Genomic DNA, 13,114 nt, shown 5'->3' on the forward strand with positions numbered 1-13,114 from the left:
ACACTAGGCCACCCTGTCCATCACCAATTCCTGGAGTCCACCCAAACCCATGTCCATTGAGTCCATGATGCCATCCAACCATCTCATCCTCTGTCGTCCCCTTCTCCTCCTGCCTTCAATCTTTCCTAGCATCAGGGTCTTTTCAAATGAGTCAGCTCTTCACATCAGGTGGCCAAAGTAATAGAACTAATCAATTATTAATATATATTATATAAAACTATATAATAATATAATATATATTCCACATCACATCATGTGATATATTGTGATATAATGTGATATATATCACATAATATCACATTATATGATAAATATATATATTCCACATCACATCACATCATGTGATATATATAATATTATATTATAATTAACTAATTATAATAATTGATTAGTTCTATTAATTAATATTAATTAGGTACAGTTATAAAATACAAAATCATTAGATCTTTCCTTATGAATAGAAACAAATTAATGAAATTATACCTCAAAGCAAGGATTTCTCATGAAAGGAGACATATTTAAAGGTATTCATTCAAACAAACTGGGGGAATGAATACAATTGTATGAGAAGCATCTGAAGATGTTTCAGAGAGGGATCATTCCCCATTTCTTAAAAAGTAGACAGAAGAAATATTAAGCTTTGCTTTTGTTTTCATTGTTTTCCCAGTATTAAATTCTGAGAAGGTTTTCTCATGTTGCTAAATACTCATGAAAATCAACACAACTTGGCCTGTAAAGTGATACCAAGATTTTAGATAAACATTGATGTGGATTCATATGAGTGGTTGCTGAAATGATTATTTTTACAAAGATTATTCAACTATTTTATGTAGTTTAAATATTTACTTAGTCTTTTGATAGAAGGCATTTTAATATCATTAAACTTTGCAGAATTTTATTCTTTGGATTCATATCTCTACTGGAAACAAACTTACTATTGGTTGTTCTTGGTTTTGCTCCTGGGCACCCTGTTGAGATTCAGAGAAAGAATCAGAAACAAGAAGTTAGAAGAAAAAAAGCATGATAGAGTCTAGTTTTTGTGATTTAAAAATATCTTTTATAAAAAAGATAAAACATGTTTTTCTTGCTTTTATTTTAGTATTGTAAAATATTATAAAGCACTTTTCTAGGTTATCTATAGTCTGTGACAGAGAAGGCAATGGCACCCCACTCCAGTACTCTTGCCTGGAAAATCCCATGGATGGAGGAGCCTGGTGGGCTGCAGTCCATGGGATCACTAAGTGTCGAACATGACTGAGTGACTTCACTTTCACTTTTCACTTTCATGCATTGGAGAAGGAAATGGCAACCCACTCCAGTGTTCTTGCCTGGAGAATCCCAGAGACGGGAGAGCCTGGTGGGCTGCCGTCTATGGGGTCGCACAGAGTTGGACACGACTGAAGTGACTTAGCAGATAGTCTGTGAAACCCTCAAGAAATGACAGATACATGCTAACTTAAATAGCAATAATGAGCCCCATGGTTAAGTTGTTCTTAAAAATCACTATTTAGGGAGAAAAATTTAAGATTGAAAAGAATATGATCATTTGATCTCTGTACCAACAACTATATATGATATTGCTTAAATGAAGAACATGAACAACCTATATTCAATTTGTATTGAATATATATTGCTAAAAATAAGAGGAGAATTTAGCATATTTTTTTGTTTCTGCTCTCCTAAGATGATTTATGAGGTTTTCTTTTTTTTAATATAAATTTTTTTATTTTAATTGGAGGCTAATTACTTTACAATATTGTATTGGTTTTGCCATACATCAACATGAATCCGCTACAGGTGTACACATGTTCCCCATCCTGAATCCCTCTCCCTCCTCCCTCCCTGTATCATCCATCTGGTTGATTAAAAATCCATCCATCCAGTGCTTGATTAAAAAATTGCCTCTAGCGTAACACTGGTATATAAATGTTATATAAATAATAGCATTTAAAAAATTATCATGTATTTATAGTACTTTTCTTAGTTCTGGATTGTAACATGCATAGGAAATCAGGAGTGAGAAAGTAGTTTCCAGGCATATCTATATGAAGCTTTAAAACTTACAAAAGGTGAGTTCATAATGGTAAATAGTTTTAAGATGACAGTTTTAGTTTAAGACTTTTCACACATATCCCTGGGATATAAAAGATCCTATAAACCTTTAGGAAGTTGTTGGTATAGGATATCAGAGATTTAAAAAAAATAATAAAATACAGGGTGTGTTAAGACAGGGACTTATTTACCTCTAAATTTATTAAGTCATTAGTTTAAAATTTAAAAAGTTATATTAATATTGAAAGTTTGCCTACACTAAAAAATCCTGAAAATTTAGATATAGATTTGATATAATATCAGTCTACCTGCATTATGTATTCCTGGTATATGTTCATTTTAGTATCTTGTATCTTAAATTTTTTAAAGGCATATGATCTCATATCATTTTTTCCATCACCTCAGTTTTCATACTTGCATATTCAAAGTTGAAAAACAATCAATGGTTATGTCATGAAATGTTTGTTCTTTACTGTTAACTTTTAAAGGTTTATCAAAAAATGTTTTTATTATAAATACAGGCATGGATAACATCTGGATAGCTATCAATGGACTTTTAAAATGACCTATGAACTGTAGCCCACGAGGCTCCCCTGTCCATGAATTCTCCAGGTAAGATACTTGAGTGGGTAGCCATTCCCTTCTCCGGGGAAATCTTCCCAATCCAAGGATGAAAACTAGGTCTCCTGCATGCAGGCAGATTCTTTACTTTCTGAGACACCAGGGAAGCCCAGATGTCAATGGCCTTTTAAATAGTTTTCAGTGATTTCTTAAAACAGCCCATCAAAAATATGATTTTGGGGGGAAAATACAGAAATTATTAAACTTCTGTACAGTAAAGATATACCAATTTATAATGTCATCAGTAGACTATAAGATTGTGCAGTTCATCTTGTAATTGCTAGTAATAAGTGTTATCTTAGTTATTTATATTTTGGAGAGAAGGAATACATTTAGCACATAAAAGATGCTACAACATTGCTGTATTGCTGCTGCTGCTGCTAAGTCACTTCAGTTGTGTCTGACTCTGTGTGACCCCAGAGACGGCAGCCCACCAGGCTTCCCCGTCCCTGGGATTCTCCAGGCAAGAACACTGGAGTGGCTTGCCATTTCCTTCTCCAATGCATGAAAGTGAAAAGTGAAAGTGAAGTCACTCAAGATGTCTACTTGAAAGTTACACAGTCGTGTCTGACTCCTAGTGACCCCATGGACTGCAGTCTACCAGGCTCCTCAGTCCATGGGATCTTTCAGGCAAGAGTACTGGAGTGGGGTGCCATTGCCTTCTCCGATCGCTGTATTAAGTTGTATGATTTTGATTGGGTAAGTAAGATTGTATAAGATTGGATGGTAAAAATTATATAAACTTTCATTCTTCTTTTGAATTATTTGTTTATATCCATGGGGCTTGTAGCTTTGTGAAGACAGGAAGGAGAGTTTGGGGATAGCACTGGCTTAAATAGTTCAAGAAGATGTTTTCAGAGGTCAAGCAGTTGTGAATCACTTTCTGATTTAAACTTTAACCTCTATCCCTCAAGAGAAAGCCCAAGTTCTAAATATGCAGTTGACCACAATAAAATCAAATTTCAAAGAAGAAAGGAAGAAATATGAAGGTCATAGTAAATCAAATTTTTAAAATATTCTAAAAATTTACCAAATAGAATTATTTAAGAGATATTAACTTGAAAGCAAAACTAAATTTAATAATAAATGAATTATGAAACAAGGACTAGTGCTGTTCCAAATTTTACAGTTTAAGAGGAGGTCATCAATTCAGTTCAGTCGCTCAGTCATATCAGATCTTTGCAATCCCATGGACTGCAGCACGCCAGGCTTCCCTGTTCATCACCAACTCCTGGAGCTTATTTAAACTCATGTCCAGAGTCGGTAATGCCATCCAACCATTTCATCCTCTGTTGTTCCCTTCTCCTCCTGCCTTCAATCTTTCCCAGTATCAGGGTCTTTTCCAATGAGTCAGTTCTTCTCATTAGATGACCAAAGTATTGGAGTTTCAGCTTCAGAATCTGTCCTTCCAATGAATATTCAGGACTGATTTCCTTTAGGACAGACTGGTTGGATCTCCTTGCAGTCCAAGGGATTATCAAGAGTCTTCTCCAACACCACAGTTCAAAAGCATCAATTCTTCAGTGCTCAGCTTTCTTTATAGTCCAACTTTCACATCCATACATGATTACTGGAAAAGCCATAGCTTTGACCAGACAGACCTTGGTTGGCAAAGTAATGTCTCTGCTTTTTAATATGCTATCTAGGTTGGTCATAGCTTTTCTTCCGAGGAGCAAGCGTCTTTTAATTTCATGGCTGCAGTCACTATATGCAGTGATTTTGGAGCCCCAGAAAATAAAGTCTGTCACTGTTTCCATTGTTTCCTCATCTATTTGCCATGAAGTGATGGGACCGGATGCCATGATCTTCGTTTTCTGAATGTTGAGCTTTAAGCCAATTTTTTCACTCTCTTCTTTCACTTTCATCAAGAGGCTCTTTAGTTCTTCTTCGTTTTCTGCCATAAGGGTGGTGTCATCTGCATATCTGAGGTTATTGATATTTCTCCTGGCAATCTTGATTCCAACTTGTGCTTCATCCAGCCCAGCATTTCTCATGATGTACTGTGTGTATAAGTTAATAATCACGGTGACAATATATAGCCTTGATGTACTCCTTTCCTGATTTGGAACCAGTCTGTTGTTCCATGTCCATTTTTAACTGTTGCTTCTTGACCTGCATACAGATTTTTCAGGAGGCAGGTCAGGTGGTCTGGTATTCCCATCTCTTTATGAATTTTCCAGTTTGTTGTAGAGTAGAAGTAGTTTGTTACAGAGTATAAGGACTTGTGCTCATCTTCTGCAAGAACTCCAAAATTTCACTCACTGCTGAACAACCATCAACAGAAGAATGTTGGATCCCACCGAGGAAAAATACCTCATGTCCAAGGGCAAAGGAGAAGCCCCAGCAAGATGGTAGAAGGGTGAAATAGCATTTAGAATCAAACCCCATACCCGCCAGAGATGCTTGGAGGGCTCAAATAAGCCTGGTATGCACCAGGACCCAGAGACTCCACAGAGACTGAGCCAGAACTTTGTTTGAATGTCTCCTGTGGAGGTACAGGTCAGCAGTTGACTGCTGCTGGGCAGGAGCTCTGGGTGCAGCAGACCTGGGTATGGCATAAGCCCTCTTAGAAGAGGTCACCATTAACCCCACCATAGAGCCTCTAGAACTTAAACAGGACTGAGGAAACAGACTCTTGGAGGGCACAAACAAAAGCTTGTGTGCACCAGGACCCAAGAGAAAGAAGCAATGACCCCACAAGAGACTGAACCAGACTTGCCCATGAGTGTCCAGGAGTCTCTGGCAGAGGCATCAGTCAGAGGTGGCCTGCTGCAGGCTGGGGGCACTGAGTGCAGTGGTGTTTGCATGGGACCTTTTGAAGAAGGTCGCCAGCCATTATCTTCATTACCTCCACCATAATTTGGCCTCAGGTCAAAAAACAGGGAGGGAACACAGCCCTGCCCATTAACAGAAAATTGGGTTAAAGATTTATTGAGCATGACCCTGCCCATCAAAACAAGAGGAGGTCATACAGCATCAGATATTTAAATTTTAAATGTATTTATTTTTAGTTGGAGGATAATTGCTTTACAATATTGTGTTGGTTTCTGCCATACATTAATATGAATCAGCCATTGGTATGTTATGTCCCCTCCCCCTTGAACCTCCCTTCCACCTCCCACCCCATCCTACCCCTCTAGGTTGTCACAGAGTCCTAGGTTTGAGCTCCCTGCATCATACAGCAAATTTCCACTGGCTATCTAATTTTACACATGGTAATGTATAATGTTTTTAATTAAATTCCTATCTCACACAAACTCCAGTCTATTTAGAGACTAAATTCTGAAAATATTAGGATGTTGTTTAAGTTTTTCTTTTTTCTTTTTACCAATTTCAAATAACTTGATATGTATGTTTAACATTCAAATATATTGTAACTTTTGTTATAATCTTCATATTTTGTCAACTCCCTCTCAGGGATTGTATCCATAAATAACTATGATTTTCAGGCATTACACTCTGTAATGTACTATAATTACATGTAATATGAAAAAGGTTTGGGGTTTTTTCCTTTTAATTTTTTTGACTAGTTTTCCTCATTGTTTTGGCTATTGGTCTGTTTTATCTTCATGTTCATTTGGGGATCCCAGGCACTTATTTGCCAACAGTAAGAACAGGAAAATAAACATCTGATGGTTTCAGATGTTTGCCTAAAAATCAAAGAGGTGTTTATGGATATAATCCCTGAGAGGGAGTTGACACAATGGAAATATTATAACAAAAGTTACAATACACTTAAATATTAAAAGTACATGTCAAGTTATTTGAAATTGGTAAAAAAGCTTAAACAAGCTCCTAATATTTTAAGGATTTAGTTTCGAAACAAATTGGAGTTTGCATGAAATAGGAATTTAACTAAAAACATTTCTGATCTTCCTCTATGGTTTATATATTTATTTTTTGTGAATTATTTTAAGTGCATATTATAATTTTAAAATATTTTCAGGATTTTTCCCCCCAAATGTATTTTCTCTATAAGAATTTTAAAGGTTTTCTCTAGATGATAAAGTGTGATTTCTTTATTCCTAGAAACCAGAAGAATATCCAGAAGAATATGACTTTAATAAGAAAAATAAATGTAAAAATAAATTACTTATGCAGCTATTTTGTTCTATAAAATATAACTGTATTTAGAAATTTACACAATTAAAGCCCTTCAATAAATTAAAAAAATTTGATACAAACTGATTAGATGAAATTAACTCACCAAAAATGGCAGGGTTAATGCCAGGATAGTCACAACTAGGAAAAAACTCTTCATCATTGCACCTAAAATTAAATTAAAAACATTAGATTAACAGGATCTGTTGCTGATAATTTAGGAGTGACTTGGAGCAATGTTTTATTTGATTTAAGGGTGGGAAAAGCCAGAATGAGGGGGAGATATAGCCAATGTGAAAAATCTATTTTATTAAAAGCTTTAGAAAACCAAATGGTAGGAAATATATGAATTTAATTTTTGGTTATGTTACTGAATGAGTCATTACAAGGTTAATCCTGTATTCATTTCATATGTACCAAGAACGTAGTAGGAACAAAGCTCTGTGTGTCAGCGTTGAGCTTATTAAGGTGAATTGGTCAAGTAACATAAATTTTAGGAAGAGTTGCAATGTACACAAATCACTGTTAGATAAAAGAGTAGAAAGTGTCACAAAAGTGCTGTTCTACAGATAGAAGTGTTCAGTTAAGAAATCAATAAATTATTTCTGTAGGACATAGCGTATAGGTGGGACTTGCCCATGCAGAGATTAATAGCGAGGAACTTCAAGGAAAAGAGAACTCCTTAGGAATATCCATGGGCATTTGAATGGAGGGAAGGGAAAGACAAAGTTGGATAGAAAGTTTAGGGCAAAGAAAGATGAGGCATTAAATGCCAGGCTAAAGAATTAGATAGCTTTCCTAACGCTAGTCGAGTGGCTTCAGGTAAGAAACTGAGGTGACTACACATTCCTTTGGAGAACTGATCTCCATCTTGGGCTCTATTCTCTACTTTGAATAAGTATTTCCCTTTCTCTGGCCCTAGTATTCTTTTTGCCTATAAATAAAAGTTTGAACTGAAATGTCTGAAATTCTCTAATTCTGTGATTGATCTAGTAGGAATACTTAAAGAGATTGGGGGGAGTATCCTGAAACTGCATTTTTCATAATCTGCTTCTCCAGTAATCATAAGTTATATAATTAGCTTGATCAATTTAATGAAAAAATGTAAGATATGACAATTACAGTTTTCTGGATGAAATATTTGAAGAAATAAATTAACCTTATCTTTCTAAAGACTCAAGTATAGGGTAGTAATACCTATTTATTTGATTTGAAAAGCTAAATTGTCTTTTTAGACAGATCATATAACATTTTAGATTTTTAAAATATTAATAAATTTTGCATTTATAAATTAAACACTACATCTTGTTATAGCCATTGTTATCATGCTTGTATAGACTTGAAACCTGCAAACTGAGTTTTATAGACTAGGGTCACAGAGTTAGAAGTTCAGGCTTGATAAAGAGCGCACACCAGACTCAACTCAATTTTGATTTCCAGGTAAGAATGACTAGAAAGGCTGTCTACTAAACTGACTTCAGAACCTCTGATGGAATATCACTGAATGGAAAAGAACTTAATGTGAGTTCAAATTTGAGCAACCTACAGCACTGATTGTTTCCTCAAATTTCATTGAATAGAATGGAGCTCCTTATGAATTCTTCACTTGCCAGTGAAATTTTTCTTAGTTGAAATAGATTTAATATATAACATTGTGTTAATTTAATGTGTCTAACATGTTTATTTAATGTATTTGTGCATCATAATTTGATTGCAATTGTATTGATAATTAACAACTCTGTCATGTCACATAATTATCATTTCTTTTTTGTGGTTGGAATAATTAATATCTAGTCTCTTATTAAGCTTGATGATTACAATACAGTACAGTGAATATAGAAAAAATATTGTGCAATAATCATTGGCTAACTTTTAAGATTGTAGTCTGAACAATATTTCTATGGTGAATCATGGAATTTTTTATAATTCATGCAAAATGATATCACAAACACTCATACAAAAACATCTTGTAAAATGGTAGTAGTTATTCTCTTTTTAGCATAAACAGAAACCAGAGAAATAAGACCATTCTTATCAGTTACTTAAAACAGTAAGTACTTGAATTTGCCTTCATAACTTGGCAATCCAGAAAAATTTGTGAAACAGAACTATTCAGCTTTCATGAAGGATGTATAAGTCCTGTTATTTTTTAAAGTTGTATACTATGACAAATGAAATTATAACCTTTAGACAGAAATAAAATTTTGAAATTAATTAAGGGATCAATCTGGATTATGCTGTACTTTCATCTTCCTAAAAAGTTAGCCCTCCACATTTGTCTGTAGGAATAGATTCACTGTCTTGAACATACTTTTTTTTTTTTTTTAAGAATCTACATTGTCTTCAGTACTTTAGCAAGTATCAAATCTTGACTTTAACCCAAAGTGAAGTTAAAAATAAATTTTATCATAACATTATACAGAATCTAAGATTTAGATTAGAAACTAATATCATAATGATGACAAAGGATATTCAAGCTTAACAATAAAAGCCAAAAGGAAGAAAATGTCCTTCTAAAATAACTTTGGTGGTGTAATAATTACAGTCTGCTGTGAATAAGAATTATTCTCTTTGAATGTTTTAATGTGATTACCTTTCCTTGTGACCGTCAGCTCTTGCTTGGCAGTAGGTTCAGTTGGCCTTTCCACTGTAAGGAACACCCAAGGTAAATAACCAGAGACTAATTAAAGGGTGTTAGTGTCTTGCGTCATGAGATTTATCTTCCTTTTACATTGCACCAATAGGAAGATGACAGAAAGGAAAGATCTGATGATAGCAGGGCCATCTTTACATCAGTCTCGGTTAATGGAATGCAGAGGAGGAAATAGAGTTGTCATTCATAAGATTTGAAAACAGATTATTCACACTTTTGTAAGACTGAACTTTTATGTTTATGAAAAGATATAGAGGATTTTTAAGAATATTAATTGCATTTTAATCAACTAATTCCACCTATTTGAATTTAAAGCTATTATTAAATGAAAAGTATCTAGCCATAGCACTTTTACATTTCAAATGTTTCTTATTATTTCAAGAACCTGAGTATGAAGTAATTCTACATATATTATGGGCTGTGGTTGATCATCCTCTTTCTAGAATTACAGCCATCAGTATTTAACAATTAGAAAACTGACCATCTTTTATATGCCCAAGAATAATTTATGTTAAATCAAAATATGAAATATTAATCAATATAAAGTAGGGATCCATTTTCGTTTTGTTCTTCAGTAAATTCATCATATAAACACCTGTTTGTTGATTGATTAGTTTCTTATGAATCAAGTTGCACATAGATTTTTTTTTTAAATTTCTGAAGGAATCTCCATAATGTTCTCCATAGTGGCTCTGCCAGTTTACATTGCCACCAACAGTGTAGGAGGATTCCCCTTTCTTCACATCTTCTTCAGCATTTATTGCTTTCACTTAGATTTGTAAATTTCAATAATATAGGTGAATCATTCTGGATGTACAAAATTAAATAACTAAATTCAGAATAATTGTTCTGTTTCAAAGACGGCTTATTCTGACTTACAAAATATATATCTTAAAGCCACCAAAATGGGGGGTATTTTAGTAAAATACTGCTAACCAAATAATTTTCCTACATAATTAAGGAAAGAATATCTGCTTTTGCTTACATTTCTCCACAAAAAAATGTTAACTGTGATTTCATTTTTTCTATGAAGTCCTCACCCAATTGTGGTATTTACAGGAATTGATGTAGGACTGCCAGGATACAAACAAGAATTAATAACAGCATTGTGTTGTATTCCTCTTTTTCTTAGAAGTATTTCATATCTTAGAATGTTCAGAGTGATGGTCATGACCCTAAAATGTTTATTCAGCTTGTACAGAGTAAATTGAAAATTTCTATTTCTCAGAATGGTTTGACTTCTGCTGTCAAAAGAGAAAGATGGCAGAATTTCCAAACTGCTAACACGAGCTGCTACAGTAAGACCAGCCATTCTGTTTAAACTGTTTTGTCACATTTTCCTTTGGTCATTTGGGTCAATTGATAGTTGCAAGATTAAGGTCTGGTCAGTCCCTAAATTATGAAAGTTTTCTATTCCACATAATAATTTCTCAATCACTGATTTAGAGCCATAAAATTGTATAGATTTATAGTTGAGTCTTTATTTAATTCACAAATGCCATAGACTCAAAATATCTTCAATGAGATTGTTTTCTCAAGATAATATATTTCACCTGGGAAGGATAAGAATTCTTCCCCCTACTAAAAGACAAACACTTCTACAGTGGGGCAGGAGGTGGGGGTCTCCCATCCACTTCAAACAATAATCTGTGCCTTGGGGAACTTTGCAAACTGGATATTATTCTTTTAGCACTTATAGTATTTCAGGTTCTGTTCCAGGCATTAGGCTTCTCTGGTGACTCAGTGGTAAAAAATCTGCTGCCAATGCAGGAGACACAGGAGATGTGGGTTTGATCCCTGGATTGGGAAGCTTCCCTGGAGAACTAAATGGCAACCCATTCCATATTCTTTCCTGGGAAGTCCACGGACAGAGGAGACTGGTGGGCTACTGTCCACGGGGTTGCAAAAAGTTAGACATGACTGAGCACACATGCATGCATGCTCCAGGTATTAAGGATAAGTTAGTAACCAAAGCAGGCAAAAATTGTTGCTCTGGTGGAGCTGATAGTCTAACACTTACTTGAATACTAGTGACACTGAACATTCCCCATATCAAATATACTGAACTAAGGGATTGAAAGAGTTTTGAATGATTGTTGTAGACAAACTGGGTATAATCTATACTGGAGCTATTCAGATACCCTGGTGTTTTCCAAAGAAAAACTAAAGAAGAATCAGATCTCCTATGAAATGAAATCTGCCGGGATGTTGGGATGGTGCTGAACAGTCTCAAAACTACTAGATCACCAGCTTTGATCTAGTCATGTATTCTTCAGAGAGGCCATGGTAGACTCCTAAAACACTGCTAGAATATGGGAGGAGGACCAGCAGGGCTTCTCAGTCAGCTACAACTTCCTTTTGTTTAGATCCTGATAAGCAGTATCCATTTATGTAACTCTTACACAGTGGAGCCCTTGTATTTTATAGTAATGCTGTATTTCCAGCACTATGAAATAAACATTTTGTGATAAGTGGTATGATTATTATTGACTCATATGCAGTTTTTACTCACAACAATTTCCCCTTGTTAGTATTTATTATTTCGATTGTGTAGTTTATCTCTATTTTCTCTTCTTTTGGTGGTATTCACTTGCATATGGTTTTGTTATTTTTTTTTAATGTACTATTTTATTTTTCAGCAACTTCATTAGTATGAAGCTCATCTCAATAGTCTACAATATGCTTGAAGTACAACAATGTTTGTGATAGTCACAATATAAATTACTAACATAACTTTCTATATGATTCATTCTTAAGACATCAGAAAAGTAACATTTTAGTGCAGAATCATTTATGCTTCAGAAACCATTGCTGTGACATGTGAAAATCATAGGAAAATAGCACAAAATGCTCCTAATATTATTTTAACACTGCATTGTGTTCAGTCACTAAGTCGTGTCCAACTCTGCCACCGATAGACTGCAGTACGCCAGGCTTCCCTCTCCTTCACTGTCTCCTGGAGTTTGCTCAAATTCATGTCCATTGAGTTGGTGATGCTATCGAACCCATCTTCTGTATCCCGCTTCTCCTCCTGCACTCAATCTTTCCCAACATCAGGGTCTTTTCCAATGAGTTGACTCTCTGCACCAGGCAGACAAAGTATTAGAGCTTCAGCTTCAGCATTAGTCCTTCCAATGAGTTTTCAGGGTTTATTTCCTTTGAGATTAACTGGTTTGATCTCCTTGCAATCCAAGGGATTCTTAAGAGTCTTCTCCAGCACCACAGTTTGAAAGCATCAAGTTTTTGGTGCTCAGCCTTCTTTAGGGTCCAACTCTCACATCCATATATGACTACTGGAAAAACCATAGCTTTGATTATATGGACCTTTGACTGCAAAGTGATGTCTCTGCTTTTTAATATGCTGTCTAGGCTTGTCACAGCTTTCCTTCCAAAGAGTAAGTTTCTTTAAATTTCATGGTTGCAGTCACCATCTGCAGTGATTTTGGAGCCCAAGCAAATAAAATCTGTCACTGCTTCCACTTTGTGATGGTAGCAGTAACTAAGTGAAGTCCAACTATTGGGACCACATGGACTGTAGCCTGCCAGACTCCTCTGTCCATAGGTTTTTCTAGGCAAGAATACTGGAGAGGCGAAGAGTTGACTCATTGGAAAAGACTCTGATGCTGGGAGGGATTGGGGGCAGGAGGAGAAGGGGATGACAGAGGATGAGATGGTTGGATGGCATCA

At 35.1% G+C, this 13,114-nt stretch overlaps 1 protein-coding gene across 2 annotated transcripts in view; it reads right to left on the reverse strand.

The window, feature by feature from the left end:
* The window catches only part of CSN3 (casein kappa), a 13,572-nt gene extending 4,062 nt beyond the window's left edge, over positions 1-9,510 (reverse strand). Inside the window, exons 1-3 of one of the 2 annotated variants that reach the window (XM_010839113.1) lie at positions 9,368-9,510; positions 6,881-6,942; positions 936-968 (exon numbers count right to left, since the gene is read on the reverse strand). In XM_010839113.1, coding sequence (XP_010837415.1) covers positions 936-968; positions 6,881-6,937 — 90 coding nt within the window. In that variant the 5' untranslated portion in view covers positions 6,938-6,942; positions 9,368-9,510. The remainder of the gene's footprint in view (positions 1-935; positions 969-6,880; positions 6,943-9,367) is intronic. The other variant, XM_010839114.1, reaches the window with a different exon arrangement.
* Between the last annotated feature and the right edge of the window lie 3,604 nt (positions 9,511-13,114).

This window comes from Bison bison, unplaced genomic scaffold (genome assembly GCF_000754665.1).
Source record: "Bison bison bison isolate TAMUID 2011002044 unplaced genomic scaffold, Bison_UMD1.0 scf7180017864110, whole genome shotgun sequence".
Classification (NCBI taxonomy): domain Eukaryota; kingdom Metazoa; phylum Chordata; class Mammalia; order Artiodactyla; family Bovidae; genus Bison; species Bison bison.